Consider the following 26,151-nt stretch of genomic DNA (forward strand, 5'->3'; position numbering starts at 1 on the left):
GAGACCTCCCCTTCACCATGGACTTTTTGCCTCTCCCTTGCCCCCTGCAGGCCAGCCTCTCTCCTTGACTTCCTACTTGGACCCTTAGGGAGCCCATGCCTCCCTTTCCTGGCACCTGTCCTACATGTTTTCCCATCTTCATCCCCCTCCTATTCCTCACTTCCCCTCTCCTCCTTTCCCCTTTCCTACTTTCCTGTATTGGAAATCTCATTCTTGTCCCTTTGTCCATGTGCATTTTCCACATCCTCAAAACCTTGAGAAGCTCAGGAAAGCAGAGCCTTTCTGTGAAACATTTGACGTGCATTTATTTCCAAGAAGCAGTTCTATCTGGTCTTCTCCTTGCCCAGGATCTCACAGTCTTCATTATGACCTCACAGTGATGTCCCAGGATGGATCTGTGCAATCAAGACTCTTTGCTGAGGGACATTTGCATGGTCAGACCTTCCTGCACTATGACAGTGAGAAAGGCAGAGCAGAGCCCCAGGGACTCTGGGCAATAGCTGTCCTGGGAACGAACATGTGGGACATAGAAACCAAGGGTTTGGCAGATAAAAGGAAGGACCTAAGAGAGACTCTGGAAGAAACCATGGCTCTGCAGGACCAGAAAGGAGGTGAGAGTGGGGATGGGACATGAGTGATGTGAAGCACTTCACAGGAAAGTTTGGGGCAGACAACAGGGATCTGTGTCTTTCCACTGGATTAGGCTGGGAGCGGGGGTGAGGAATGGGGACTGTGGAATTCAGCATGGAGGTGGCCATTACTCAGCTGGTACAGGAAGACATGGAGGACAGTTTGGAGGGGCCCCCTGGCTGGAGTTTCTCACTTGCGCAGGGAGACAGAGGGACATAGAGAAAGGAGAAGTCACTGCTGAGTGGGGGCATTCTTGCATTCCCTCCAGGAGATTTGGGACTGTGAGATCCAAGAAGACAACAGTGCCAGGGGCTTGAGGCATTTCTACTATGATGGGGAGCTCTTCCTCCCCTGTCACCCCAAGACCCATGAATGAACCGTGCCCCAGTCCTTGGCTCAGACTCTAGCTATGGAGATCAAGAAGTCTTGGGACATAGATGGCTTTCAAAGCAAGGATTACTGGGCTCATGTTCCAGGAGAGCTTTGTGGAAGACAGCAGACATATCTGGAATCCTGGATGGGTTACACAGAGAGAACAGGTATGACCCTTGGGCAAGGCCCTCCTCTCCCCAAGAACCATGGAGCCTCCCCCACAACTCCACCCACGGAAACACTCCCTGTACTATGGGATGCATGTATGTTGTGTTGGAGTATTATGTTGTGATTTGCCTGATCTGTTAGAGTCACTGGATAAATACAGGGAGTGTGGTATCTCCAGCTTTGTTCTTTTTCTCAGGATTGTTTTGGCTATTCAGGGTCTTTTGTTGTTCCACATACATTTTAGGATTCTTTCCCTATTTCTGTGAAGAATGTCATTGGGATTCTGATTGGGATTACATTGAATTTTTAGAATGTTTTAGGTAATATGGACATTATAACTATGTTTATTCTTTCAGGCCATGAGCGGGGAATATGTTTTATTTCTTTATGTCTTCTTCAATTTCTTTCAATAATGTTCTACAGTTTTCAGTATATAGGTCTTTCATTTCCTTGATTAAATTTATTCCTAGTTATTTTATTCTTTTTCTTGAGACTGTAAATGGGATTGTATTCTTGATTTCTTTTCCTACTAGTTCATTTGTAGTGCATAGAAATGCAACTGATTTTCCTATGCTGATTTTGTGCCCTGTAACTTTACTGTATTTGTTAATTATTTCTAATAGTTTTTTTGTGGACTCTTTAGAGTTTCCTATATGTAGAATCATGTCATCCACAAATAGTGACAGGTTTAATTCTTCCTTTCTGATTTGGATACCTTCTATTTCTTTTCCTTGCCTAACTGCTCTCGCTAAGACTTCCAATACTATGTTGAGTAAGAGTGGTAATAGTGGGAATACTTGTCTGGTTCCTGTTCTTAGAGGAGTAGCTTTTAGTTTTTCACTGTTGAGTATGATGTTAGCTGTGGATTTGCTATATATGGCCTTTATTATGTTGAGATACTTTCTTTCTACACCCATTTTATCAAAACTTTTTATCACAAATGGATGTCGAATCTTGTCAAATGTTTTCTCTGCATCTACTGAGATGATCATCTGATTTTTTATTCGTCATTTTGTTAATGTGGTATATAGCACTGATTGATCCGTGGATGTTAAACCATCCCTGAATGCCTGGAGTAAATCTCACATGATCATGGTTTATGATCTTTCTAATGTATTGCTGTATTCGATTGCTAATATTTTGTTGAGGATTTTTGCATCTATGTTCATCAGTGATATTGGCCTGTAATTTTCCTTTTCTGTGATGTCCTTGTCTGCTTTTGGTATCAGGGAAGTGTTGGCTTTGTACAATGAGATAGGAAGCATCCCATCTTCAGTTTTTTGAAAGAGTTTGAGAAGGTAGGTACTAAATATTCTTTGAATGTTTGGTGGAATTCACCAGACAAGTCATCTGGTCCTGGACATTTGTGTTTGGCAGGTTTTTGATTACTGTTTCAATCTCTTTACTTGTGATTGCCCTATTCAGATTCTCTATTTCTTCTTGATTCAGTTTTGGGAGGTTGTATGATTCCAAGAATTCCATTTTTTCTAGGCTATCCAATTAGTTGGCATATAGCTTTTCCTAGTATTCTCTTATAATCCATTGCATTTTTGTGATTTAGGTTGTGATTTCTCCTCTTTCTGAGAAATTTCTGATTTTATTTATTTGTCTTTTCTTTTTATTAGTGACTCTACCTAAGGGTTTGTCAATTTATTTATCTTCTCAAAGAACCAGATCTTAGTTTCATTGATCCTTTTTATTGTTTTTTTAGTCTCTATTTCATTTATTTCTGCTCTGATTTTTATTATTTTCCTCCTTATACTGACTATGGGCTCTATTTGTTCTTCTTTTTGTAGTTCTTTTTGGTGTAGTGTTATATTGTTTATTTAAGATTGTTTTTGTTTTCAGAGGTAGGCCTGTATTGCTATAAACTTCTCTCTTAATACAACTTTTACTGTATCTCATAACTTTTGGTATGTTGAGTTTTCATTTTCATTTGTCTCCAGATTTTTTTTATGCAACATGCAATATTTATTTCTTTATTTATTATATTGAGGTCATAATAGTTTATAACATTATGAAATTTCAGTTGTACATTATTAGTTGTCAGACACCATATAAATGTGCCCCTTCACTCCTTGTGCCCAAACCCTAACCCCCTTCTCCCTGGTAACCACTAAACTGTTCTCTTTCTCCATAAGTTTGTTTATCTTTGACACATGAGTGAGATCATATGGTGTTTGTCTTTCTCTGTCTGGCTTATTTTGCCCACCATAATACCCTCAAGGTCCATCCATGTGATTGCAAATGGGATGATTTTGTCTTTTTTTATGGCTTGGTAGTAGTCTATTGTGTATATATACCACATATTCTTTATCCATTCATCAGTCTATGGGCACTTAGGTTGCTTCCTCGTCTTGGCTATTGTGAATAGTGCTGCAATGAACATAGGGGTGCATAAGTTTCTTTGTATTGTTGATTTCCAGTTCTTTGGATAAATACCCAGTAGTGGGATAGCTGGGTCATATTGTATTTCTATTTATAAATTTTTGAGAAATCTCCATATTGTTTTCCATAGCAGCTGCATCAATTTGCATTCCCAAATTTACCAATTTATCAAATTTATTAAATTTATCAATTTAATTCCCAAATTACCAGAGGTGGATGAGGGTTCCCTTTTCTCCACAACCTCTCCAACATTTGTTATTTTTTGTCTTGGTGATTATAGCCATTCTAACAGGCATAAGATGATATCTAAGTGTAGTTTTGATTTTCATCTCCCTGATGATTAGTGATGTTGAGCATCTTTCCATGTACCTATTGGCCATCTGTATATCTTCTTTGGAAAAATGTCTGTTCATATCCTCTGCCCACTTTTTGATTGGGTTGTTTGTTCTTCTGTAGTTCAGTTGTATGCATTCTTTATACATTATGGAGATTGGCCCTTTATCTGGTATATGATTTTCAAATATTTTCTCCCAGTGGTGGGTTGTCTTTTCATTTTGATCTTGGTTTCCTTTGCCTTCCAGAAGCTCTTTAGTCTAATGAAATCCCACTTGTTTATTTTTTCTTTTGTTTCCCTTGTCTGAGTAGACATGGTATTTGAAGAGATCCTTTTAAGGCTGATGTCAAAGAGTGTTCTGCTTATATTTTCTTCCAGAAGTTTTATGTTTTCAGGTCTTACATCAAAGTCTTTGGTCCATTTTGAGTCTATTTTTGTGTATGGGGAAGATAATGGTCTACTTTCATTCTTTTGCATGTGGCTGTCCAGTTTTCCCAGCACAATTTATTGAAGAGGATTTCCTTTCTCCATTGTATGTTCTTGGCTTCTTTGTTTAAGATTAGCTGTCCATGGATGTGTGGTTTTATTTCTGGGCTTTCACTTCTGTTCCATTGATCTGTGTGCCTATTTTTGTACCAGTACCATGCTGTTTTGATTACTATAGTTTTGTAATATATTTTGAAGTCAGGATTGCAATGCCACCAGCTTTGTTCTTGTTTCTTAGGATTGCTCTGGCTATTTAGGGTCTTTTGTTACCCCATATGAATTTTTAAGATTCTTTGTTCTATTTCTGTGATGAATGTCATTGGGATTCTGATTGAGACTGCATTGAATCTGTAGATTGCTTTAGGTAGTATGGACATTTTAACTATGTTTATTCTTCCAATCCATGAGCATGAAATATCTTTCCATTTCTTTATGTCATTATCAACTTCTTTCAATAATGTCTTATAGTTTTCCTTGTATAGGCCTTTCACCTCCTTGGTTAAGTTTATTCCTAGATATTTTATTCTTATTGTTGTGATTGTAAATGGGATTGTATTCTTGAGTTCTTGTTCTGTTAGTTCGTTATTAGAGTATAGAAATGCCACTGATTTTTGTAAGTTGACGTTGTATCCTGTAACTTTGCTGTAGTTGTTGATCATTTCTAATAGTTTTCCAATAGATTATTTAGGATTTTCTGTATATAAAATCATGTAATCTGCAAGCAGCTAGAGTTTCACTTCTTCAGTGCCTACTTGGATTCCTTTTATTTTTTTTCTTGCCTAATTGCTCTGGCCAAAACCTCTAGTACTATGTTGAATAAGAGTTGTGAGAGTGGGACCCTTTCTTGTTCCTATTCTCAGATGGATGGCTTTCAGTTTTTCATGGTTGAGTATAATGTTGGTTGTGAGTTTGTCATATATGGCCTTCATCATATTGAGGTGGTTTCCTTCTCTACCCATTTTGTTGAGAGTTTTTATCATGAATGGATGTTGGATCTTGTCAAATGCTTTCTCTGCATCTATGGAGATGATCATGTGGTTTTTCTTCCTCATTTTGTTAATGTGGTGTATCATATTGACTGATTTGTGGATATTGAACCATCCCTGTGTCCCTGATATGAATCTCACTTGATTGGGGTGTATGATCTTTTCAATGCATTGCTGTATTTGGTTTGTTAAGGATTTTTGCACCTATGTTCATCAGTGATATTGGCCTGTAATTTTCCTTCTTTGTGTTGTTCTTCTTTGGCTTTGGTATCAGGGTGATGTTGGCATCATAGAATGTGTTAGGATTATTTTCCATCTTCAAGTTTTTGGAATAGTTTGAGAAGAATAGGTAATAAATCATCTTTGAATGTTTGGTAGAATTCTCCAGAGAAGCTGTCTGGTCCTGGACTTTTATTTTGGGGGAGGTTTTTGATTACTGTTTCAATCTCTTTACTTGTGATTGGTCTATTTGGATTATCTATTTCTTCTTGATTCAGGTTTGGGAGGTTGTAAGAGTATAAGAATTAATCCATTTCTTCTAGATTGTCCAATTTGTTGGCATATAGTTTTTCATAATATTCTCTTATAATATTTTGTATTTCTGTGGTATCTGTTGTAATATCTCCTCTTTCATTTCTTATTTTATTTATTTGAGTCTTCTCTGTTTTTTTCGTAGTGAGTCTGGCTAAGAGTTTGTCAATTTATTTATCTTCTCAAAGAAGCAGATCTCAGTTTCATTGATTCTTTCTATTTTTTTTAGTCTCTATTTCATATGTTTCTGCTCTGATTTTCATTTCCCTTCTTCTACTGACTATGGGCTTTATTTATTCTTTTTATAGTTCTTTTTGGTGTAGGGTTATATTGCTTATTTGAGATTGTTCTTGTTTTCTCAGGTAGGCCTCTATTGCTATATACTTCCTTCTTTGTACTGCTTTTACTGCATCCCATAACTTTTGATATGTAGTGTTTTCATTTTCATTTGTCTCCAGGTATTTTTTCATTTCTCCTTTTATTTCTTCCTTGATCCAATAGTTATTCAGTAGCATGTTGTTTAGTCTCCACATATTTGTGACTTTCTCAGCTTTTTTCTTGTTGTTGATTTCTAATTTCATTCCATTGTGGTCAGAAAAGATGCTTGATATGATTTCAATCTTCTCAAATTCATTTAGCTTTGCTTTATGTTCTAAAATATCATCTATCTTTGAGAATGTCCGTGTGCACTTGAGAAGAATGGGTATTCTACTGTTTTGGATGGAATGTTCTATATATAGCTATTAAGTCTACCTGATCTCATGTTTCATTTAAGGCCAATGTTTCCTTGTTGACTTTCTGTCTGGATGATCTATCCATTGATGTAAGTGGTGTGGTATGGTCCTGCTATTATTGTGTTGCTGTCAGTTTCTCCCTTTAGGTCTGTTAATAGTTGCTTTATATACTTTGGTGCTCCTCTGTCAGGTGCATATATATTAATAAGTATTATGTCTTCTTTGTGGGATGTCTCTTTTATCATTATATAATGTCCTTCTTTGTTTCTTGTTATCTTTTTTCTGGATTGAAGTCTATTTTGTCTGATAGAAAAGTGGCTGCATCTACTTTCTTTTGGTTGCCACTTGCTTGGAGTATCATCTTTCATCCTTCATTCCAAGCCTATGTTTTTCTGTAGAGCTGTGGTCCTCTCCTGGAGGCAGCATATTGTTGGGTCTTTTTTTTTTTTGGTGATGAAGATTGGCCCTGAGCTAACAGCTGTTACCAATATTCCTCTATTTTTTATGTGGGTCCCCTCCATAGCATGGCTTAATGAGTGGTGTAGGTTTGTGCCTGGAATCTGAACCCATGAACCTGGGCAACCAAAGCAGAGCATGTCAAACTTAACCACTAAACCAGCAGGCTGTCCTCTGGGTCTTGTTTTTTCATCCAGCCAGCCAGTCTGTGTCCTTTGATTGGTGAATTCAATCCATTTACATTTAGAGTGATTATTGATATATGAGGGCTTAATACTGCCATTTTATCTTTTGTTTTCTGGTCATTCCATATTTCCATTATTTCTTTTTCCTTGTATTTTTGTCTGCCATTTCAGTTTGGTGGTTTTCTGTGATGTTTTTCTCAGTTCTCTCTTCATTTATGTTGACTCTACTCTGACTTTTTCTTTTGTTGTTACCACGAGGTTTGTATAAAATATCGAATAGATGAGACAGTCCTTTTTCTGCTGATAGCATCTTATTTCCATTAGCCTATGCAGGTTCCATCATTTCCCTCTTCTTCTTCTATGTTTTTGTTGTCAGAAATTATCCTTTTTTGCATCGTGAGTTTGTGATAAAATTGGTTATATTTATCTTTGGTGCTTTCTTTCCCTTTAGCCCTTGTGTATAATTAAATGTTTACTAACTTATTCTTATAGTGAATTGGAATTTTCTGATTCTGCTATTTATCACCTTGCTAAAAGCTTTGTAAACCTCTGCATTTTTGTGTCAGGTAGGATGGCTCCTTTCATCATTTCTTGTCAGCCAGGTCTAGAGGTGATGAACTTTCTCAGCTTACGTTTGTCTGGGAAAGCTTTCATTTCTCCTTCATATCTGAAGGATAACTTTGCTGGATAGAATATTCTTGGCTGATAGTTTTTGTCTTTCAATATTTTGATTGCATCATTCAACTCTCCCCTATCCTGTAGGGTTTCTGCTGAGAAATCTGTGAGTAGCCTGATAGGGATTTCTTTGTAAGTTATTTCTTCTCTCTGGCCATCATTAATGTTCTTTCTTTGTCATTGACTTTTGACAGTTTTAATATAACATTCCTTGGAGAAGGTATTTTGGTGTTGAGATAATTAGGAATTATATTAGCTTCATGTATTTGTATATCCAGTTCTCTCCCCAGGTTTGGGAAGTTCTCAGCTATTATTTCTTTGAATAAGCTCTCTGCTCCTTTCTCTCTCTCTTCTCCTTCTGGGATAACTATTATCCTTATGTTGCCTTTACTAATTGAATTGGGTATTGTTTATAAACTTTCTTCAATTTTATAAAATCTTTGTTCTCTCTCCTCTTCCACTGGGATCATTTCTAGATTTATACTTTTGAGCTCACTAATTCTCTTTTCCATATGGTCTGCTGTATTTTCAGTGTTTTCTAGTTTATTTTTCATCTCATTAATTGTGTTCTTCATCTCCAGAATTTCTGTTTGTTGTTTTTTCTTAGAATTTCCATCTTTTTGGTGAAGTACTCCTTCTGTTAATTAATTTTATTCATAGACTCATTGAACTGTCTTTCTGAGTTTTATTGTAATTCATTGAGTTTCTTTATGACAGCTATTTTGAATTCCCTGTCAGTTAGGTTGGAATCTTAACTTTGAGTTTGGTTTCTGAAGTGTTGTTATTTTCTTTTTGTTCTTCCATGTTACTGCAGTTCTTCATCATACTTGATGAGTTGATCCTCTGCCACTGCATTTGTGGTAGTAAACTACTTTCTAATTTGGGTAAGCCTTGTGTTACTTTGGTTCTGAGCTTTGTCTGTTTGTACTTGAGAGCCTGAACTCTCCACCCTGCACTTCAGTGCCCTCCTTGTGCTGCTTGTCCCTCTGAGTTTGCTCATTCCTTGCTGTTTATGGTGTTGCTGCAGTCTCAGGTGTCACCACCAGAGTCACCAGGCTGTAAGCACTGCTGCTGCTTCTGGGGTCTCCTGGGTCTTGTGTTCTCCCACTGGCTCTCTACAGACTTGGGTGCTGCTGCCTTGTACACCACCTATTTTGCTGCTCCCAGGTTATCTGGGGGTGTTGGCAGCACCATGGCCGGGGCACTGGGTTCATGGGTGTTGCTGTCACTACCAGGGCCCCAGGGTCTTATATGCAGCTCCTGCTGCTGGTAGAAGTGGTATCAGAAGTATCATGACTGGTGGCTGGATCACAGGTTCTGCTGTGCTTCCCAAAGCCTCAAATCACAAGTGCCCCCTGCCACTGCTAGGGGAGGGGCAGGGGCTAAGCCATGAGTTTCTTGCTGGTCCTGCAGCTTCTGGTTGCTGGTGCACACCATTGGGCTTTCTGAAACCTCAGGTCAGGGAATCCTGGCACTCCAGATGTATAGATACATGGATCTCTCAGGTGTTTAGCGTGCTGTGCAGGGAATTCTTTGTTGGTCAATGGATGTCCAGCTGTTTGTAACTCAGAGAGGTAAGACAAAGGGAGCAACTCACTCTGCCATGATGCTGAGGTCACTCCCTCCAAAACAGACTTTAAGTCAAAAGCTGTAACACGAGACAAGGTCCTTGTATGCAAGTAAAGTGGTCAATTCATCAAGAGGATAAAACAGTTATAAATATGTATTCATACAACAATGGAGTACTTATATATATTACGCAATTATTTACTGATCTGAAGGCAGAAATAGACAGCAATGCAGTAATAGTAAGAGACATTATTACCCAACAATTGTAGATAGATCATCAAGAGGGAAAATAAATCAGGAAATAATGGACTTGAGCTACACTTTAGATCAAATGGACCTAACAGACATAGCAGAGTATTCCATCCAAAAGCAGCAGAATGCACATTCTTCTCAAGCACACGTAGGACATTCTCCTGGATAGATATATGTTAGGTCATGAAACAACCTGAACAAGTTTAAGAAGATTGAAATCACATCAAGTATTTCTTCTAGCTACAATGGTATGAAACTAGAAATAAATAATATGATGAATGCTGGAGAATTTACAAATATGTGGAAATTAAACAACATTCTGTGGCCAGCCCCATGGACAAGTGCTGAAGTTCATGTGCTCTGCTTTGGAGGCCCAGGGTTTCGCCCATTTAGATCCTGGGCACGGACATAGCACCACTCATCAAGCCATGCTGAGGTGGTATTCCCACATAGCACAACCAGATGGGCCTACAAGTAGAATATGCAACTATGTACTAGGGAGCTTTGGGGAGAAGAAGAAGGAAAAAAAAGAAAGAAAATTGGCAACAGATGTTAACTCAAGTGACAATCTTTAAAAAAAAAAATCCAAAAACAACATTCTCCTCAACAACCAGTAAGTCAAAGAAAAAGTCAAAAGGTAAAGAAAAAATATCTTGAGACAAATGAAAATAGAAATATAACATTTCAAAACTTATGGATGCAGGGGCTGGCCCCGTGGTCGAGTGGTTAGGTTCGCGCGCTCTGCTGCAGGCGGCCCAGTGTTTCGTTGGTTCGAATCCTGGGCGCGGACATGGCACAGCTCATCAAACCACGCTGAGGCAGCGTCCCACATACCACAACTAGAAGGACCGACAACGAAGAATATACAACTAGGCACCAGAGGGGCTTCGGGGAGAAAAAGGAAAAAATAAAATCTTTTAAAAAACAAACAAACAAACAAATAAAACTTATGGATGCAGCAAAAGCAATTCTAAGATGGAAGTTTATAGCAATAAACACTTACATAGATAGGTTTAAAATCAACAACGAACCTTTCACCTCAAGGAATTAGAAAAATAGGAACAGACTAAGCCCAAGTTAAGCAGAAGGAATGAAATGATAAAGATTAGAATACAGATAAATGAAATAGAGCCTAGGAAGACAATAGAAAAGATCAATGAAACTGAGTTGGTTCCTTGAAAAGATAAGCAAAATTGACAAACCTTTAGCTAGACTAAGAAAAAAACAGAAAGGACTCAAATGAAATTAGAAGTGAAAAGGGGCATATTACAACTGATGCCACAGAAATACAAAGGGTCATAAGAGATTAATATGAACAATTATATGCCAACAAATTAGATAACCTCAAAGAAATGCGTAAATTCCTAGAAGCGTACAACTTACCAAGACTGAATCATGAAGAAATAGAAAACATGAACAGAGCAATAATGAGTAGGGAGATGTATTCAGTAATAAAAAATCTCCCAGTGGAGAAAAGACCAGGACCAGATGGCTTCATGGTGAATTCTATCAAACATTTAAAGAAAAAGTAATGCCAATCCTTCTTAAATTCTTCCAAAAAACTGAAGAAAGACCACTCTGAAACTCATTTTATGAGGAAAACTTTACCCTGATACCCAAACCAGACAAGGACATTACAAGAAAAGAAAATTACAGGCCAGTATCCCTGATGAACAAAGATTTAAACATCCTCAACAAAATACTAGCAAAGAAAATTCAAGAGCATATTGAAAAGATTGTAAACCATGATCAAGTTAGATTTATCCTTGGGATACAATGATGATTCAACATACATAAATCAAAAAGTGTAATACACCAACTTAGAATGAAGAATAAAAATCACATGATCACCTCAATAGATGCAGAAAAAGCGTTTGAAAAAAATCAATATCCTTTTATTATAAAATCTCTTAACAAAGTATGTATAGAAGGAATGTACATTTACACAATAAAGGCCAAATGTGACAAGCCCATAGCTAACATCATTCTTGATGGGTGAAAAACTGAAAGCTTTTCCTCTGAGATCAGGAACAAGACAAGGATACCCACTCTTGCCACTTCTATTCAACATAGTAGTGGAAGTCCTAGCCAGAGCAATTAGGCAAGAAAAAAAATAAAAGACATCCAAATTGGAAAGGAAGAAGGAAAACTGTCACTACTTGCAGATGACATGATGCTATATCTAGAAACCCTAAAGACTCCTCCAAAGAACTGTTAGAATAAGCAAATTCAGTAAGGTTGCAGGATGCAAAATCAACATACAAAAATCAGTTGCATCTATACACTAACAACAAACTATCTGAAAAGAAATTAAGAAAGCAATCCTATTTACAACATCAAAAACAGTGAAATGCTTATGACTTAATTTAACCAAGAAGGTGAAAGAGCTGTACACTGAAAATTATAAGAAATTGATATATACACTGAAAACTATACGGAAATTGAAGAAGAAACAAATAAATGGAAAGATACCCCATGCTCTTGGTTTGGAGGAATTAATATTGTTAAAATGTCCACGCTACTCAAATTGATCTACAGATTCAATGCAATACCTATCAAAATTCCATTGACATTTTTCACATAAATGGGAAAAACAATCCTAAAATTTGTATACAACCACAAAAGACCCCAAATAGCAAAAACAATCTTGAGAAGAACAAAACTAGAGGCATCACATTTCCTGATTTAAATGTAAATTATAAAGCCATAATTATATATATATATATATATATATATATATATTAAAAAGTATGGTACAGGCATAAAAACAAGTGCACAGACCAAAGGAACAGAATAGAAATCCTGGAAGTAAGCCCTACATCTCTGGTAAACTAATCTCTGGCAAGGTCGCCATGAATCCACAATGGGGAAAGGATAGTCTCTTTGATAAAAAAGTGTTGAGAAAACTGGTTATCCACATGCAAAAGAATGAAACTGGACTCCCATCTTACATCATTCACAAAAATTAATTCAAAATGGATTAAAGACTTAAATGGAATACCAGAAACTGTAAAACTCCTAGAAGAAAACATGGAAGATGAGTTCCTGGACCTTAGTCTTGTCATTGATTATTTTTGACTATGACACCAAAAGCACTGACAACAAAAGCTACAATAAACAAGTGAGACTATATCAACTAAGAAGCTTGTGCACAGCAAAGGATACAGTCAACAAAGTGAAATGAGAACCTATGGAATGGAGAAAATATTTACAAACCATGTATCTGATATGGGGTTAATATCCAAAATATATAAGGAACTTATATAACACAATACCAAAAATCAAATAGTCTCATTAAAATATAGGCAAAAGACCTAACTAGACATTTTTCCAAAGAAGACATAAATGGCCAATAGGTACATCAAAACGTTCTCAACATCACTAATCATCAGGGAAATGTAAATCAAAACAACAAAGAGATATCATCTCACACCTGTTAGAATGGCTATTAGCAAAACACCAACAAATAACAAGTGTTGGTGAAATGTCAAAAAGTGAACCCTTTTACACTGTTGGTGGAAATGTAAATTGGTGCAGTTGCTATGGAAAACAGTATGAAGTTTCCTCAAAAAATTAAAAATAAAACTTCCATATGATCCAGCAATCCCACTTCTGCGTATAAATCTGAAGGATATGAAATCAGTATCTTGAAGAAATATTTGCATTTTACCCCTTTTACTCCTTTGGCCCCCCACAACCTCCTTCCCCTCTGGTAACCACTGATATGTTCTCTTTGTCCTTATGTTTGCTTATCTTCCACATATGAGTGAAATTACATGGCGTTTGTCTTTCTCTGTCTGGCTTATTTTGCTTAACATAATACCCTAAAGGTCCATCCATGTTTTTGCAAATGGGACAATTTTGTCCTTTTTTATGGTTGAGTAGTATTCCATTGTATATATATACCACATCTTCTTTATCCATTCATCAGTTGATGTGCACTTGGGTTGTTTCCACATCTTGCTTATTGTGAATAATGCTGCAATGAACATAGGGGTGCATAAGTCTCTTTGAATTGTTGATTTCCAGTTCTTTGGATAAATACCCAGTAGTGGGATAGCTGGGTTGTATGGTATTTCTATTTATAATTTTTTGAGAAATCTTGATACTATTTTCCATAGTGGCTACCCCAGTTTGCATTCCCACCAGCAGTGGATGAGGGTTTCCCTCCACATCTCCACATCTTCTCCAACGTTTGTTATTTTTTGTCTTGTTAATTATAGCCATTCTGACGGGTATAAGGTGATACCTCCTTGTAGTTTTGATTTGCATTTCCCTAATGATTAGTGATGTTGAACATCTTTTCATGTGCCTGCAGGCCATCTGTATATCCTCTTTAGAAAATGTCTATTCATAACCTCTGTGCTGAGTGTTTTTTTGAAGTCAGAAATACAGGTAGGATTTCATCAAATGTTTTTTCTGTATCTATTGAATTTCTATGGTTTTCCTTTTTTTGTCTGTTAATATAAATTACTGTGATTAGTTTTTAAATGTTAAATATTTTTTTATTCCTGTGATAAGCCCCAACTTATTATGATGTATTATCTTTCAGTATATTTTGGATATGATTTGCTGAATTTTGTTAAGAAGTTTTGCATCTATATTCATGAGGAATATTGTTCTTTCAGGGTGTTGCTGGCTTCAAAATGAGTTGGGGTGCATTCCATCCTCTTCAATTTTTCTGGAAGAGTTTGTGTAGTTCTTAAATGTTTGATAGAATTCACCAGTGAGGCAATCTAGACCTGGAGTTTTCTTTATGGGAAGATTTTTTACTATTAACTCAATTTCTTGAATAATATAGTACTATTCATATCATCTATTTCTCTTTTAGCTTTGGTAGATTGTGTTTTCCAAATAATTTGTCATTTTTATCTATGTTATCTAATCTAATGGCATAAAGCTGTTTATAACATTCCCTAAAGGTCTGTAGAATCTGTAGTAACATCACCTCTCTTGTTCCTAATATTATACTTTGTGTCTTTCTGTTCTTTTTTTTATTTTGTGGTTTGAGGTTTATCATTTTTATTGATCTTTTAAATGAACCAACTTTTGATTTCATTGATTTTCTCTACTGTTTTTCTGTTTCTCATTTTTTACTTTTTTCTCTTAACCTTTATTTCTTTCCCTCTCCTTATTTTGAGTTTAGTTTCTTCTCTTTATTTTGGGTTTAGTTTGCTCTTCTTCCCTAGTTTCTTAAAATAGAAACTGATGTCATTGACTTGACATCATTCTTCTCTCATACTATTGGCATTTAATACTATATTCCCTCTTTTACTGTTTAGCTGCACCCCAGATATTTTTGCTTTTTGTGTTTTCAAGTTTTGTTGTGCAGTATACAAAATTTACAACTGTTATGAGGTTTTGATAAATTGACCTATTTATCATTATAAAATGATGTTTTTCAATTTTGATCTGCTTTTCTCTGACATCAATTTCATCTGATTTTAACATATCTACTCCAGTTTTCTTTTCACTAATGTTAGCATAATATATTTTCTCTGTTCTTTTATTTTAAACTTTTGAGGCTTTACATTAAAGGAAGTTACTCATAGAAAACATATATCTGTTCTGTTTTTTCCTTAAATTCTCAATCTGATGATTTGGTATTAAATATGGGTGTTTAGGTCATTTGTATTTAATATGATTATTGGTATGATTGGGTTTAAATCTACCATCCTACCATTTGTTTCTGTATGTGTTATCTGTTCTTTTTCCTATTTTTTGCCTTCTTTAGCATTAATGGAATTTTTAATGGTTCTAATTTTTTTCTGGCTTATTAGCTGAAACTATCATTTTTAAAATGATTGCTGTAGAGTTTACAACACATATTTTTAGTTTCTCATAGTCCAGTCTCAGGCAGTATTCTACCAAGGAATTTATAGTATGAGAAATTTATTCTACTTCCTTTTTCTCCCCTTTAGGTATTTTTGACATCTTACTTTTATGTTATAAACCCCACAACATGTTGTTATTATTTTTGCTTTAAACACTCAAATATCTTTTAAACACACTTAAAAGTAGGGAAAATGTCATTTACTTATATATTCACCTTTTCTCATGCTCTTCATTATTTTGTGTAGATATTTCCTTCTGGTATCATTCCCTTTTGCCTAAACAACTTCCTTTAACATTATTAATAACTTTTAATATTCTTATCTACTGTTAGTATCATCTGAATGGGATTTTTTTCCTTTTAAATAGGCTTTACTTTTTTAGCACAGTTTTTTGGTCACAGCAAAATTTAGCAGAAAGCACAGAGAGTTTTGTACACTCCCTGCCCCCCCCATACATGGCCTCCCCCACTATCAACACCCCACACCACAATGGTACATTTGGTACCACCGATGAACTTACACTGACACATCATTATCACCTAAAGTCCTTAATTTACCTTAGGGATCACTCTTGATGTTGTATATTCTATGGATTTGGAAAAATGTATAATGATATGTACCCACCATTATAGTATCATACAGAAAAATTTCACTGCCCTAAAAATCTTCTGTGTTCTGTCTATTCATCCCACCCTCCCCCTAACCCCTGGCAACCACTGATCTCCTTTACATAGGAGACCCATGCACTGCGATCCAACGCCCACCGGTGAAGCTCTCATGAGGGCTACAATTAGATTTAGAGAGTATAGATGTATAAGAGTTGATAGGATTAAGGAGAAAATGAGGATGTAAATTGGAATGCTCTTTTCCCAGCAGTGATGGAAGAATTGAACAATGATAAAAGCCCCTATGTTTTGTGGTTTGCTGACTCATGGGCAGTGGCCATATGGTCAGGCAGAAGGGAGACGGAAACCTGCTCTGTTAGGAATGTCCATATGGGGCACACTCCTATGGAAATCAATGCGGGAATTTGAAGGATGCATAAAGTAGGACATGCTGATGCCCATCACAAGAACCCTCTTATGGCTTTGGAAGGTGATTGGAATTGATGAGTGGATAAGCTGTTGTCTTCCTTCAGGTGGTCAGCTCAGTCCATGAAATAAGTGGACATTGTGGGGCTGCAGCAATGCAGAGGTAGACATCTGTCTGCCAAACAAAGACTGCAGAGGCTATGTGGCAGATTCCCTGGTGGGAAGGTCTTGAGCTAGCTGGCAAGTCAGACTGATGCTGGTGGCCCAGAAAGGCTACAAATGGGTCTTGATGGGGGTAGATATTGATTCTGGATTGGACATTGTTTACCCAGTGGGAGATACAAATGCCCAGAGTGCTAGAAAAGAACCAGAACAGAAGATATTGCACCAATTAGGCCTGCTGAGTCACATCTCTTCACACAATGCCCCACAATGGGCAGAGAGATAACCTCCTCAGAGTAACAGTTTCATAGAGAATTGGAATGTGGTATTTAAATTCTCTCTGATTGTCTAAAATGGGGTGGTGGGGGTTATAGAATCATGAAGGGCTGGCTCACACATCTTCACAAGTGTGTGCTCTGACTCAACATGAGTGCGGCTAAAGGAATGTCCCCACTAGAGAGTTTCCTATCTTTTTACTGGAAGATCTGGGGAGGAGGGGAGGGAGAGGGTTCTTCCCAAGTAGGGAGGAAGTTGGTATGACTATACTTCACCTCGACTTTCACTCTTCCTACCTGATGCAGTGGTCTCAGGACAGGGATGCCACTACAAGTGCCAGAAACAGGAATGATTCCTGAGCAAGAAACTGTACCTGTATTTTTAAACCTTTATGTCAGAATTCCTAAGGGCCTGAAGGGGCAGATTGTGCCTTTGCCCCAACTGACAGTGCACGCAGCTGTATTGCCTCGTTGTCAGTTAGCACACTAGCTCTGCACCTGTGTTGCCTTCCCCTCCATGAATGGGAGGGGACTGAGGAGGAGGGACTGCTAGACTAGTATTGCTGGCTGCAGTCTAGACCAGCCCAGCAGCCAAAGGTAATGTCCCTTCCAAAGCTGTCAAAGTTTGGTATAAATGGAGAGAAGGAGAAATACTTGTGGGTAAAGCAATGAATAAATATTTTATGTAATGAGAGAAACCAAATATTACATTAACACCTCAAAAGAGGTGTGAGCAAGAGATGATATGTCTCTTAGCTCAAATATCTAGATGCCTGAAAGGGTGAACGCTGTATATTGCTGAGACCACTCCTGAGATCAAATGGAAGCCTGAAAATCTGAGTGACCTTGTCCTGGAAGACATTCTCATACAATAGGATGATGAACAGGACTAATCGTTCATGACTGAATGGGACTCCAGAGTGTGCCAACATCTTTTAACTGTTATGATCCTTTTGCTATAAGGGAGCTGTGGTCGGAGATCAAGTGGTGGCCTGTGGTATAACAAAAAATATTTGATCTTTGTCCCTGGTTCCTGGCAGACAGCTCCTAAACCCTTGGAATCTCCCGAGTGATAAATGACTTTCATATGCTACTGAGATAGCTGAGGAGTCCTAGATAGCTTCAGGATGGGGGCTGGTCACCAGAAAGACTCCAGTGATGAGGGCTGAGCACCAGCATTGCTGTGGGGCCTCTTACAAAATACTCAGGCTTCTCCCCAGATCCACTATCTCAGGGTATTAGGTACAAAACCAAGGAATCACTTACTTAACAAGCCCTACACCTGAGGCTGATGCCCAGCCATGAAAGAGTCCTGGTCTACATTCTTGCCAATAAATGTGTGATCTGAAGACCAGCAATATCACACCAACTTTGTTATAAACACAGAATCTCATGCTCTACTCCAGACTCTCTGTATCTTAACAAAATGCCCAGGGGATTCCTGTGCACAGGGACTCCCTGGTCTCTGTGCTTTCTAGATGTGGAGCCAGAACTGTGCGGTCTGCTCTGTGTGTGTCATCTGCTAAGATCCCTTAGCACTGCGGGGTCCAGGATTCAGTCTTTGTTCCTTTCTCTTCCATAGACATCACGTTCTTGGTGACCTCATCTGTTCTCCAGGCTTTAAATATCATTTATATGGTGTTACCTCCCAAGTCTAATTCTCCAGCTCTTTTGTCCAACACATTTGTCCAACTCATTTGTCCTAAATTCCAACTCATTTGTCCAATTGCCAACCCAACTACCTCACTTATATTTGTAATCGACATCTCAGATTCAAGATCTCTTAAAGTGAATGCTTGTTATGCTTTAACTCAAATATGCTTCTTCTACAGTCTTCCTCATCTCTGCTAACAGCAACTCCATTTTTCTACTTACATAGTCCAAAATTCTGGGTGTCCTCCTTGACTCTTCTTTCTCACTCTCCAGATTAATCCATTAGGAAATGCTGCAAAGTTCATCTTCAGAAGGTATCCAGAATCCAATTACTTCCCACTATTCCCACTGCTATGCTCTGTGGAAGCCATGCCCTCCTCCAGCCTGGAACGCTGCCCTAGTTCCTGCTGCTTCCATAGGACATCCCTCACTCTTTGCCTCCCAATCCTGTTCTCAGCACAGCAGCCAAGGTGATCCTTTTAAAGAAGTCATACTATAGAGCAGCAGAATTTGCTACCCCAAAATACCTCTTTGGCTTGATTATTTTTAAGAACAAAAGACTCAGGAAGAAACTTTGACATCCCTTAGTAAACACCTAAAAGAATTTATGATGGAAGGCCTGTTCCAGGAAGGAGCTATTATCATAGATAACTATCATATAATATAAACTAGGTGTGGTAGGCATGCCAGAACCTAGCAAGCTCCATTTGATCGAAGTCCTCTCCATATTCTTTTGTCTTTTGTCTTGCCAAGGCAAGACAAATATTTGTTTACCAAACGTTTGCTTTTCCATCTCCATGTGAATTGCCTTACTCTCCTTTGAATTCCAAAACAGATACCCCTAACATCCTCTTTTTTCTTTAGCTGAAGATGTTATTTAAGGTGGTGGCTTCAGCCATTTTAGTGAGTTACTCAGTCTTCCTGGGTTTCTCCCATGTATACATGTTATGAAATTTGTCTGATTTTCTCCTGTTATTCTATCTTATGTTGATTTAATTCTTAGACCAGCCAGAAGAACCTAGATGGTAAAGGAATATTTCTTCCTCCCCTTCAGTTGGCTACGAGGATGGGATAAAAGTTAACTGGTTGGACATTGCTCACTCCAGGACTACTGCAGCTGACAACTCCTGGACCTCTGACTAGAGCTGGCAGAAGGTAAGAACTGTTACTATGTCAGTCTCCTGGATCTCTGCCTGAAGCATTCAGTGGAAGCAAGAGGGGAGAGTTGTTTCCTGTTCTAAATTTAGATTAACAAGAGAAAATATTTGTGAAGCTCGTTTCTTTGACTCAGTCACTCTTGGAAATTTGGTAGAGTACTGTTTGGTTTATTGATCCTTCTCCTCTCAGAGGTGTTCACTATTTTTCCTTGTCTCTGTCTTCTGTCATAAAAAAGAAAAACCATTGGACAGAACAGCGGCATAGGTCCTATAAGCCTGTTGTCCGTGCCAGACCCACAGTCTTGGCGACAAAATTTTCTGTGGATTAGTATGCACAGGAGGTATAAGATATTGCTACAGTACATGTTAAAAGCCAAAGCCACAAAATTGTTGGACACAGGTTGAAGATTGAAGAGTCATTAGGAAGCTCACCACCTTGTCACTGACTAATTGCCCTGGGGAACTCAAGGGTGGGTTTGGAAGCATTTTACTGTTTTTCCTTTTATGTTAAGGAGACGCAATCACCAAACGCCCTGAACCAGACCAAGCCTCACCACAGAGCTATGCCTATGATCTTTGCCTTATTTCTAACGCTAAGATCTCTCCAGGAGGCGCTTAGGCCTTATTACCATAACCTGCAGTGTATGTGGAAGCTGTTTTCCAACAGCCTGCGCAAGTGAATACCCACCTCTCCCTTTTGAATATTCATTCCCCATCTGAAATAAAATGTCCCTGCTTCCCTTTGTTTGGGGAGCCATGACTTTGGAAATGATTCTGCATGGTCTCCTATTTGCTACAAATATACTTTACTTTGTGTGTTGACTATTTCTGGTGGAGAGTCTGATTTAACTCACCACAAGGCAAACTCACTTTGGTTTTGGTAATAACCTCAAGGAGACTCCCATGATAGGATAAGTTGATCATGGAACGGGGTAGATAGACACTAAGTCAACCAACCAACCTCAAGGAAATTTTTGTGCAACAAGGTACTCTGTAAAACAACACATGATCCCCAACTCCATGGCACATCCCTCTTAGGTATTAGTTTGGCTCCGAGACCCGAGGCTTAGGTAAAGCTGTTACGTGCATATAAGATGAAGTTTTCCCTTTTGTTTTGTTCTATGTCTTGAGAGCTTAGCTCTGTGACCACTGAGATCCTCTCTGGTCTCTACCATCCTGAAGATGCATGTACTGGCATGCATCTTGGTGGCCAGTTGAATAGAGTGGGGTTCTGAGACACACTCCATCTGGCTGTGTCAGCTCTTCGGGTAGTTTGTCATAGGGAGTCCCAGTGCACAGGAGACAAATGATCCTTGACTTATGGGTCCTATTTTCCAAAAAATATAAATCTAAAGTTGACTCTGCCTTATACATTGTGAGTTCACACTGGAGCCAGCACTAGGATGACTAGAACTGAGGCCAGGAGAGAAGGCAGGCTGCAGAGCAGAATTCCAACAGGAATTTATCTTGGATGAGAAATTACACAAGAACAAGAACAGGCCTAATCCTCTACACAAACAAAGAAATAATAAATAAACACCCAAAAGGGGGACTGAGGCCTGGACCTAGGCATGAGCCTAGGCTGAGCCAGTCACATGAAGCTCTCATTGCCTGTGGTCCTGGAGACATGACAAAACCCAGGTGATGTCCCAGTCCCTGTGATCACAGGTCCCAGTAGGACAAGGTTTTACTGAAGGGACCAGGACAAAGGGGTAGAGAGATGACCCAGCTGAAGAGTGACCACATCAAAGCCAATGATACACTGAGCACTCAATTGGCACAGGCCCTGTCCATGCTCAGCTCCTCATAGCCTTCTCCAGTCCTCACCTGCCACAGACTCAACAGAGCAAATGTGGATTCTGGAAGGTTCCCAGCGCTTCCATTTATTTCCTCTCCCAAACTTTAGGAATCTTCTCTTTTAATTAACCCACCAATCCCTCATGGCAAGAATTTGAAAAGCAAATTCATATCCAGGTTTTTATTTTTAATAAGGAAGTAAGAAGCTGCAGCTCAGGGCAACGTGAAGTAAAGACAGGGATGGAGACGGCCAAGCCCCGCCTCTGCTGGAACAGGAAAGTGAGTCAGGGAAGAGAACACAGGTCAGTGTGGTGAGGGGGTCATGCAGAAGAGCAGTCTCCCCACCTCCTCACATTATGCTAATAGGAACAAAGGCACATTCAGACACCCTTTGCAAAAAGAGAAATTAGAGGTTCCCGAAGTCACCAGGGAAGTGGGATGAAGAAATCTTGCATCACTCAGTCCCCCATAAGGCACATTCTCATGCTATAGAAGAAAATAATCATGAACAAATTTAAGTCAGTGGTTGTACTGGTGACATTCTGAACAGCCCACCACACGCTCAAAATATCCCAATCGAAGAATCCTCATAACACTATACTGTCCCCTCTGCCTCAACCCCTCTCCCACTTCAGGCCTCCAGGGTCTCACCTGCCGTGACACATTAGAGCACTGTCACTGCCTGGAGTAGAACAAAAACAGGATGTGGTCAGAGCCCACAGGAGACGAAACTAAAGGAGGAATTATGGGGTAGGCGAGCTCCCCCATGGGCTCCCATCTACACTGTCCCAAGGGTCTCAGGGATCACCCTCCACTCAAACTTACCTTCACTCAGTATGTGGCTCCCTCCATTTCCATCTGTGGAAAGAAAACACCCTGTGAGAAGCCAGAGAGGAGGCAGAGCCATGAGTTCCTAAAGGAATCCCCTAGTTCTGGACACCAGGGTAGTTCCCAGTACAGTAACTACAGAGCCAGGATAGGGTCACAAAACGTGAGGATAGTATATAGGCAAAGATTAGATCAACCACCCACTGGAGGTCTGTCCTTAGTAGCAACCTTCCCATCTGTCCTGTGACTGCTGGGAATCAGGTCCCCATCACCAGATTCATCAAGGTGATAAATCCGTCCTTCATTATTACACGTGCTTTACTAAAGAATAAGTGTTAGCAAACAGGGTCCCAGAACAGGAAAGCACACGTGCCTGTGGATGGGACTTCCTACTAACGAGGCAGGACAAACTTCTACCTGGACTTGAAAAGAAAACTTCCCATCCCCCCACTCCCTTCCCTACCTGAGCGCTTCTTCCTCCACATCACAACTCCAGCCACCACACCTCCAGTGACCAAAGCTCCAAGGAGGACTAGGCCAACAACGAGGCCCGGGATGGAGATGGTGGACTGAGGAGGCAGCTCTGCAAAGAGATGAGAATGCAAAGGCCCTGACCCACTGGTCTCAACGCCAACCCTGAAGAAGTTTTCCAGAAGGGCTCTTGCTTTCCCTGAGAAGAGGCTCTGAGCCCACGGCTCCCTCCTTACCCCATCTCAGGGTGAGGGGCTCAGGCAGCCCCTCATGCTGCACATGGCACGTGTATCTCTGCTCCTCTCCAGAAGGCACCATCACAGCCGCCCACTTCTGGAAGGTCCCGTCCCCTGCAGGCCTGGTCTCCACAAGCTCCATGTCCTGGGTCAGGTCCTCCCCATCACGCTGCCAGGACAGGGTGATCTCCGCAGGGTAGAAGCCCAGGGCCCAGCACCTCAGGGTGACCTCATGGTCAGAGGTGGGGTGGTGGGTCACATGCGCCTTCGGAGGGTCTGAGAAAAAGGGTCAGAAAATTCAGTAAGATTACATCTGTCATGGGCCACTGAAGCAGCGTTTATGTGACCAATCTGAGAATGGACAGGACAATTTTGGTGGGAGAAGGGAGCACAAAATCCAGACACTAGCCTGGACATAGGCTTCTAGGATAATCTCCTATTGTTTGGAAAGTTCTAGAATCAGAGGAAGACAACCCAGAGTAGAAGGCAGATCTCTTAGCGTGAGAAAAGGATTTCTCATCCTGACCTGGGATGGAGGCTGGGTGACTCAGAAAAGCTGGAGTCACACCTCAAACACATAGAACGTGGGGCAGAGAACAAGGCCTGAGAGAGAAAGTCCCCCATGGTTCCCAGAGCTGCTGCCAGAGTCAAAAGGAACTAATTGTCAGTTATTTCAGGGACGGCTTCCCCCACCATCCCCGGAGAGACTGGGCCCCTTAAAGGTCCTCGAAAGAAAGGCAAGCCCTCTGGAATAGTCACTCTTTGGTAGTGGACCTGAAAAACCCGATGGACTTAGTCTCCTGACTAAGGTCTGGCGTCATCCCATTTTCTCCTCTCCTTGCAGGAGGCCCCGCGGGGCCTCGTACCTGCGCGCTGCAGCGTCTCCTTCCCGTTCTCCAGGAATCTGCCCAGCCATTCGACGCACGTGCTCTCCAGGTAGATTCCGTGGCGCTCCACCGCACCTGCCGCCTCCCACTTGTGCGCGAAGATCAGAGCCCCCGGGTGCGCCGCGGTCCAGGAGCGCAGGTCCTCGTTCAGGGACAGGAAATCGGCGCTGTCGTAGGCGAACTGACTGTACCCGCGGAGGAGGCGCCCATCGAGCCCCACGTCGCAGCCATACATCCACTGGAAGGTGTGAGACCCTAACCCCGCCCCGAGGTCAGTCCCGCTACCGACCGACCCACGGTGATTAAACCTAAACTGAAAACGAAATCAAATGACAGTCTCTGCCCGCTCTTTCCAGGTCGAGGGGCCGGGCAGGTCCGGCAGCTTCAGGGTGAAATATGGACCCGAAGACTCCAGGAGACCCTGAGGATGGGGGGTCGGGACCTGCACCCAGGCTCGCATCACTCACCGTCCTCGCTCTGGTTGTAGTAGTCGCGGAAGGTTTTAAGCTCCACTCGGAAATTCTCCGCAGTGTCCAAGTAGATCCTCGTCTCCCGCTGCCAACACTCCGGCCCCTCCTGCTCCGCCCACGGCGCCCGCGGCTCCACGCTCGGACTCGCGGCGTCGCTGTCGAATCGCATGAACTGCGTGTCGTCCACATAGCCCACCGACATGATGCGGGGCTCCTCGCGGCCGGGCGGGGAAAAGACGGTGTGCAAATATCTCAGGGAGTGGGAGGAGCCTAGGGGCAGGGAGGGGCTGAGACTCGGCCTGACTCTCCCCGCCCCCGGCGCAGGTACCCCGATCTGAGGTTGACCGGGAAGGGAAAGGGAAAGGGAAAGGGGAAGGGGAAGGGGCGGAGGGAAAGGGAGGGTTGCGAGGGGGTCCTGAGACGGAAAAGGGGCGGTGAGTTGGAGAAGGCGGGGACTTGCAGTGAGAAGCAGAGGGGGCAGGAGAAGGGAGGGGTCAGGACTGGGCAGGGCCGCGGGCAGAGACGCGCCTTCCCTGGGGGTCCTGCGCCCTTGCCGCGCGCTCCCCGCCCTCCGCCCCCCGCAAAAGCCGTTTCCTCCCGACCCCGCACTCACCCACCCAGGTCTTGGTCAGGGCCAGGGCCCCCGAGAGCAGTAGGAGGAGGGTTCGGGGCGCCCTGACCCGCATCCTCGGGGTCTGGGGAGAATCTGAGTCTAGGCCGGGTCAGTGAAGACTTTACCACAGGGAACGGCGGAGGCGCTGATTGGCTTCTCTAGAAACCGCGCACTCAATGGGAGTGAGAACTGGGGCCGCGTCTTGGAGTCTCCAACAGGAGGACCTGACACAGGTGGTGAGAAGTAGAAGTGAAACTCAGGGAGACAGAGACTCCCCAACACTGAGCTTGCCCGCCCCAGACACCGCCCTCGGGCCTGAGACCCTGAGAGCCACCCCCGGGGACCTGGGACTTTGCCCTGACCCCCTCCTCCTGCACCGAGAGCTCTTTGTCACACCGTCTCCCTGAGTCCTGGCCCAGAGGCTGTCTGAGGAAACCAAGGGAGAGACCCCACCTCTCTCCTGTCACCTTTACCTCTCCCTTTGGACTGTTCTGGAAGAAAACTCACTCCCAGGGAACTTGATGCCGGTGAGCTCGCTCGCCTTGGGAGTGAAGGTGGAGGGACAGGGGTTTTCTCTTTAAACCTGGAGAAGTTGTGCCTGAAAACACCAGACAGAGGTTCTCATAGAGACCAGCTTCCATTTTTTTTCTTTTCAGGAATGGATTGGCCCTGAGCTAACATCTGTCGCCAATCTTCCTCTTTTTTTGTCCTCCCCAAAGCCCCAGTGCATGGTTGTGTATCCTAGTTGTAAGTCGTTCTAGTTCTTCCTTGTGAGCTGCAGCCAAAGCATGGCAGCTGACAGAGGGTGAGGTGGTTCCACCACTGGCTAGCGCAAATTCAGGCTGTTGAAGCAGTGAGACCAGCAAACTTTAGATACTTTTATATATGAAGGGGCTTAAATCACTTCTTCTACAGATTGGATTCCTGGTATTCAGGGGTTTTCAAGATTGTGTTACCCACTGCAGTTGATG

The 26,151-nt window shown here is 41.1% G+C and overlaps 1 protein-coding gene and 1 pseudogene across 2 annotated transcripts; one reads left to right on the plus strand and one right to left on the minus strand.

Moving 5' to 3' along the window:
* The first annotated feature begins 27 nt into the window (after positions 1–27).
* Positions 28–24,185, plus strand: LOC100629613 (MHC class I polypeptide-related sequence B-like; annotated as a pseudogene).
* On the minus strand, positions 21,842–25,672 carry LOC100054397 (saoe class I histocompatibility antigen, A alpha chain). 2 transcript variants are annotated; one of them, XM_070245224.1, is made up of 9 exons: positions 25,654–25,672; positions 25,181–25,404; positions 24,565–24,837; positions 24,077–24,352; positions 23,211–23,486; positions 22,967–23,086; positions 22,501–22,533; positions 22,327–22,357; positions 21,842–22,161 (listed from the first exon to the last, which is right to left on the minus strand). In XM_070245224.1, the coding sequence occupies exons 2-9, from the start codon at positions 25,251–25,253 to the stop codon at positions 22,134–22,136; spliced, it is 1,110 nt and encodes a 369-aa protein (XP_070101325.1). In that variant the 5' UTR covers positions 25,254–25,404; positions 25,654–25,672; the 3' UTR covers positions 21,842–22,133. The 2 variants fall into 2 exon arrangements, with proteins under 2 accessions (XP_070101325.1, XP_005603766.2); XM_005603709.4 differs by lacking the exon at positions 25,654–25,672 and having other exon boundaries at positions 25,181–25,438.
* Between the last annotated feature and the right edge of the window lie 479 nt (positions 25,673–26,151).

The sequence above is a fragment of the Equus caballus genome, chromosome 20, assembly GCF_041296265.1.
Source record: "Equus caballus isolate H_3958 breed thoroughbred chromosome 20, TB-T2T, whole genome shotgun sequence".
NCBI classification, from domain to species: domain Eukaryota; kingdom Metazoa; phylum Chordata; class Mammalia; order Perissodactyla; family Equidae; genus Equus; species Equus caballus.